The following is a 6688-nucleotide window of genomic DNA, read 5'->3' as shown; positions in this document are numbered from 1 at the left end:
TCTCTAGGCTACTCATCAGTATTCCCTACCTTTTCTCCTGGTGGTGAGCAATCAGTTTTTTGTAAGAGAGATCCCATGACTCAGTGCCTTTGACAGAATGAATAGCTTATCTGTTGTTATGTGACACTCAATTGAGAGAAGGAGTTTGAAATGCTGATATGTACCTAAGCCTTGATGTGTCTTCTGTTATATCATCAATAGTTAGGTTGACTTCACTTCCCACCCCCCACCCCCTCCAGGAAAAAACATGGACATTAGAAAGTAACTGAGTTTGGTGCAACTAATTTCTCTAGCTTTTCTCCCCCAACCTTTTCTTTGTAAGAGCAGAAGCCTTTTTGTAGGAGACATATTTTGAGAGGCCTCATCTACAAATCCATTCGATTGTCACTTTGGTGACAATTACCTCTGTACATCATCCAGGTACTTTCCTGCCCAAATGGAAAAGTATCATGGCACATGCAGAGATACCTGCTTCTTGCCTTCCAAAGCAACCTGTTGACAGATGGACCACAGGGACTTCACAAGCCCTAGGAACTCATGAGGGTTCAGAGCCCACGGGGTAATACCTTCTTGGAAGGAAATAACAATTTTAAAATAATATGATCAACAAGTTGGAAATTACTGCTGAGTTTTGATGGAGTTGATGAACAATTACCAATTCATCTGTAACAAAAAATCTAATATGGCTTTTAGTAATTGCAAAAGGGGCTTGGCTGTGGTCAGCATCACAATGAGAACTTAAAAAACTCATGAGTTCACACACACCACTCATCCTACCCTAATACGGTATAGGATCAAGGGATGCAGTCTCATATTTCAAGGTATCAGGAAGGTTTTTGATGGGCTGGTTGGAAGGGTGGTGGGATGATTCTGGGAACTCTAGACTCATAAAATGTCATGCAGAAGAGCTGCTGACTGTAGAATCTGAAGCTGTTACACTGTACACTGAGGTGGTTTTACCCTGCTGTGCAGCTGAACTCTACCACAACTGCTGTCCCACTCCCTCTCCTCAAAGAAAAAGGGAGAAAATACGATGGAAAGGGCTCAAGGGTTGCCATGGGCAAAATAGACTCAGCATTGGGAGTATATAATATATGAGAATATAATTTATTACCTGTTGCTAATAAGTTATCGCAGTGAGAAACTAAAAACAAACCAAAAACACCTTCCCCCCATCCACCCTCATCTACGTCCTATCCCTGAGTGGCACAGGGGAATGGGGGCTGCGGTCAGTCCGTAACACTTTGCCTCCGCCGCTCCTTCAGGGTCTCTCTCTGCCCCTGCTCCACATAGGGTCCCTCCCACGGGATGCCGTCCTACCCAAACTGAGCCTGCGGGGGCTGCCCACAGGCAGCAGCTCTCCAAGACCTGCTCCCACATGGCTCCATACCACGGGGTCCATCCCCCAGGAGCAAACTGCTCCAGCACGGGTCCCCCACGGGTGGGCGGCAGCTCCCCCCAGACCCCCTGCTCCTGCGTGGGCTCCTCTCCACGGGCTGCAGCTCTGGCCCGGGGCCTGCTCCTGCGGGGGCTCTCCATGGGCCGAAGCCTCCTCCAGGCCACATCCACCTGCTCCACCGGGGGCTCCTCCACGGGCTGCAGCGTGGAGATCTGCTCCATGTGGGACCTATGGGCTGCAGGGGGACAGCCTGCCCCACCAGGGGCCTCTCCACAGTCCGCAGGGGAACTGCTGCTGTGTGCCTGGAGCACCTCCTGCCCTCCTGGTGCACTGACCTGGGGGGCTGCAGGGCTGCTTCTCACTCCTCTCTCTCCCAGCAACAGCAGTTGCACAGCAGTTATTTTCCTTTCTTAAATCCCAGAGGCATGACCAATGTCACTTATTGGCTCAGCTCTGGCCAGCGGTGGGTCCCTTTGGAGCAGGCTGAAACTGGCTTTGATCTGCCGTGGGGCAGCTTCTGGATTCTTCTCACAGAGGCCACTCTTGAACCTCCCTGCTACCAGGCCCTTGCCATGTAAACCCGATACATGCACACATGAACATGATCACTGATCCATCAGGTCCTGGAGTAAAGGACACAGGCAAATGTCTTATGTAGCCCTGTTTGCTAATGTAAAACTTCATGGTACTAGTCATCAGGTACAGAAGGATCATGCCAGTGCCCTTTTTTTCTCACAGATCTGAAACTTTACAGCTGTGTGAACAGCCGCTCCATGCCCAAGCCAAGGTGCCTATCACTGCTGAATGAGGTGAGGATAACAGGATGGCACCATGTATCTATATATAGCATGAGAGCACTTGTGTAAGGCAGCGATGGCTTTAAGAGGGTTCTCCTTTGTTTCTTGAATGAATGCAGCCTGAACATATAAGATTACATGAATGGATATTTGCAGGAGGGTTGTACAGTCAAACTGGCAAAAAGCCATAAAGACATATTGCTGTGTCAGACAAACATGCCCTGCCTCACTACAGGCTTTCTGCTGAGTGAGGACTCCAGTTAGCCCTGAAACAAGGCACAGTGGTTAAATACCTGTTAGTACAATTAAACCTTTGTGTTCCCAAATAGAGTGGCTCCTTCAATCTACCCACGGAAGCAGTCATGGCACATGTTGTCCCCCCCAAAACATACCTCAAGCCAGGGGCTGGAAAGGTGACAGACCAGAACTGTGCCAGTGAATAATTCAGCAATCAGTCATACTGTTTGTGCTAATGCCTGTACTTTGGCTCTGATAATTCTCTGCTGTAAACGTAGCCTCAGAGATGGAACTAGCCTCTGTTGAGAATTTGATACCTGCAAAATTAAAATATGTAACTATAGCAGAGCTAAACATCAATTAACAGTTTTTCAGAGATTAACCCCAGCCTATCCTTTAACTGAGTGGGGAGTAGTTTTTGCAGTAGCAAACTATTACTGTAGCTAGGAGCTTGGTGGAGCTAAAGAAGGCCAAACAAAAGGACTGTGGGGTAGTAGTGGTACTGACCAGTGGAGAAACACAGTTGTCCACTGCTGCTGTTCATACAAACATATTTGTCTTGAAGTGCAGCATACAAAAATGCCTTTCCTGTGCTATGATCACCATCCTGGCTTGAACTGAATTTGCTGGTGATCTCATGCGCCTCTTGTAAGGTCAGATACGGCTAACAACCTCTTTTCTGCTGAACCATCACTAGTATCCCTGAGACCAGTTTAGGATAGCAGGTTGTAATGTTACTCCTGATTAACACCAGGGCATGATGCTGAACTTCACACTTAAAAATTCCCACAGCTTGTGCTGTTTATTATGTGCACTGAGCTTGAAAGAAATACAGTGTAGTACTTTGCAAGAGCATGCAGGAGGGTTAACAACTTTGTAAGGGAAGGAGTTATTGTTTCTTGTTTATTCCAAGGTGAAGAAGAACTTTGCACTTTTGGAGAAGTGCAAACCCAACTGTGAATTCCTCTTGATTTAAATCAAACTTTTATTGTGTTAGCTTTAACCTACAGTTTGTATAAAGGAAAATTTATAGAAATTCTCATTCCAATAGTTGAAATGTATCTGCTATGTTTGATTCATCAACTGGCCCTGGAATTCTCATGGTTTATAGTATTTTCACCTCCTCTGTATTTGCAGTATATTAACTTATATTTTAAAGTGCACAAAAGCTTCAAGATAAATGGATGCTTTCAGCCAAAGCTTACCTCTTAAGGATGGAAGAATCTTGTTGGACTGATACTCTGATTTCATTCATTCAGACTGCTACATCCATTTCTAGTATGGTTATTCTTTTCAGCTGTGCTCCAGTGTTACTCTTTGTGATTGATTCATTTGCTTTAAATGCAGTTACTTACTGGAATTAACAAATCTTCTTCCTGAAGTGCACCTGATTTTTGTGTTGAACTTCAAAAGTATTCAGCTTTGATAGGGAGAGCTAATTTATTTTTAAGTACTGGGCCAAATTTGTCTCTGTCATATCCTTGATAAACATTACTGTTTCTCTGCAGTTATACCAGGGAATATAAAGAGCATCTTTGGCTCTGGTTACAATGACAGAAAATTTTATTTATTTGTTTGTTTTTTTCAAGGGAAACCTCAGTTTTCTAACAGGTCTCTCCCGTTGGTCTCAGCTCAGCTAGCTCCCTGGCAGGTGTATGAGCACAGTGAATGTACTCAGCACTGGAACAGCCAAATGATGCATTGTTTATGCTCTGTATTAAGATGAAGGATGTACAATAAATTCCTGTAGCGTGTGAATTAATGTTAGAGTTGGGAAGCAAATGTTAAGATTTTTCTAATGTATCACTGATCATGTTTAACTATTTCAGTTTCCTCCTAAGCTCTAACAGCTATCCAGGATACAAAGAGAAGTTAGTCCTGTGCAATGATCAGCACAATCGGAATTCTGCACGCATTTCTGCTGGGCCTGGCTTAATGCTCGTTCACTATCTCCTAAAAACTATATGTTTTTCTGCCTTCTCCCCTCCCCCTTTGAGCACTTGTTTTTGATCCCATCTCTTATCCCCAACTTGTCATTGCAGTTCTAGCCAAGGAAATACCCAACTCCCTGTCACTGATGGCTCTAGCTCTGGAGTGGAAGAGTAAGAATTGACTGTAATTACTGGCTGCAAGCATAAACCCAGGTTTAAAGCTAGGTGGCTCCTGCTGGACGTACATAAAAAACAATTTATTTCCCCCCTTGAAGCTTCTGTGAAACCCCACCATACATATACAGCTCTTCCAGCTGTGCAAATTACAGGAATACAGCATTTCACAAGTGCTCAACATTTTAGGAAAATGGATATACTAAAATGAGTGCAGTGAATTGTTATGCATACATTTAAAATGTAATATAGAGGCTGTTTTTGCCTCATTAACGAGTCACGGCTTTTCCAAGAAAAAAAGAAGATACAATTCAGCTGACCCTGGGAAATATGCTTTTGTAATAATTGAAAGAATAAAGCTGGATTTCACATTGTTATGTAATAATTAAATCAGTTTAGTATAATAAATGTGATTGGCTTGCTCTTGTCTTTTGAAAGTAGTTATCTAGTAATTTATTAATTTGCTGACAAATAAGAGTATTATGTACTTAAAACACAGACTTTAGATTAGATTTTTAAAAATGATAACATGGGTCTTGAATTCCATAGTTACCACCAGAAAAAATACAACAAAATACCTTTTTTAAAGTATGCAGTAGACAAATATGTAGGCAAAAGTCTTAAGATATTATGGTGATACTGTTTGCCAAGAACATTAGCATTTACAGATCATTTCCATCATTGCTGCTGTGATTATATATTAACAATTCCTTCATTATGTGAATGCCAGAAGGGTAAATTCACAAAAAGGAAAATCACTTTTACATGTAACTTAGCGAGATAACAGTATCTAGAACCTATTGTAAAGAAACGATGACAGACATTTTTCATTCAGCAATGCTTGCCACAACAGGAAATGACTTCCTCTAACATGCAATAAAATAAATAACGGTCAGATGGCTTGTTTGTCTGCATATACTTTGCAAAGTTCTGCCAGTTAAAACAGGATGTTTTCTATTAATATTGTTCCAGATTTCTTGATAATGATAGCACCAAAATAAGGAGAAGATTTTGTCTATGTGAAATTCAGTTCTCCTGCATAAAGCCCTATGCCTAGAATCTGCAAATAGTGGAAGTAAGAAGTCAGGCTGCTAAATTCATGTATAAGAACCAAGGTGAAATCTGTAAAAGCTTATGGGAGGTAAGTACTTAGCTTCCTCAGAGACTGAAAGGTGAGCACCTTTGTTCTTAAAAATTTTTGACAATTCCATCCCTGTAAGTTTTAACAGCATTCCCTTATTTACTCGGGGACAGTATGTATATAGACATATATTTAAATAGTGCCTTGAGTGTTCAAAACCTATGCAAGTGAAAAGAACATGCAGCTTCTCAACTATGAAGAAGCATCAGCCTTGCTGAGCCTTACTGCTTCTAAGATAAGCTACTGAATCTTTCCTGTAGACCACACTAGACTTTCACTGATCTTCAGACAGAAAGAAAAGGGGCTGTGAGTTAAGTGTTGGCAGACCTTGAACCATGTGGGGTTCAAGTGGAAAGAACAGTTTAAGTCAGCTTCATGTGACATGGGATATTTCACCCAACTGGAATATGGTTTATGTTGAGGTACGTTTTCCTTGGCTATTTTTTCCTGAAAGGTGCAATTGCAAAAAATAAAATATTTACATCAGTACAAATAAAATTTCAGTGTCAGCTTTTTCTGTCATAAGATAGAATACTATGTGCAACAGGTGAATTATTTTCCTTGGGGATCAGATACAAAACTGTTTTCAATACAGAGAACAATAAACTGATTGCTACAGCTATATGCTTTCTGATCAAGAAGTTTTCCCTTCTTCAGTGGTGATGCTTGTCCCATAGCTGCCAAATCACTTGTGTGCCAGGCTTCACAGTAGTTGCTAACCATTCGGATCCCATTTGCAGTTGAACCATGCCATATTACTTTTTGAGGCCTGAAAAGTAATGCTAACAGGTTATTTGCTGAAAGAGTCTATTTTGTTTCATTCACCCACATGCCTATATGGTGACTTTGTTCTGTTCATACCATATGACCATTTTTTGTTGCTGTCCTGCTTTGAAGCAAACAGCATGTGGGAAAAGATGAAGACAGAAAGCAGAGGAAGAAAAGGAAAACACAGCCTGATATCTCAGTTGAAGGCTATCTGAAATGGAAAAGAAGACAGCATAAGAAA

General features: G+C 42.0%; 1 protein-coding gene across 5 annotated transcripts in view; it reads right to left on the bottom strand.

Annotated features, from left to right (window-relative positions):
• Positions 1-4967: 4967 nt before the first annotated feature.
• Positions 4968-6688, bottom strand: part of COL15A1 (collagen type XV alpha 1 chain) — a 127404-nt gene continuing 125683 nt past the window's right edge. For all 5 annotated transcript variants that reach the window (XM_040548699.1, XM_040548701.1, XM_040548700.1 and 2 more), the window contains exon 37: positions 4968-6448. In XM_040548699.1, coding sequence (XP_040404633.1) covers positions 6232-6448 — 217 coding nt within the window. In that variant the 3' untranslated portion in view covers positions 4968-6231. The remainder of the gene's footprint in view (positions 6449-6688) is intronic.

The sequence above is a fragment of the Cygnus olor genome, chromosome 2, assembly GCF_009769625.2.
Source record: "Cygnus olor isolate bCygOlo1 chromosome 2, bCygOlo1.pri.v2, whole genome shotgun sequence".
Taxonomy (NCBI): domain Eukaryota; kingdom Metazoa; phylum Chordata; class Aves; order Anseriformes; family Anatidae; genus Cygnus; species Cygnus olor.
The sequence above is the reverse complement of the archived record's forward strand: the minus strand, read 5'-3'. Positions and strand labels throughout refer to the sequence as shown.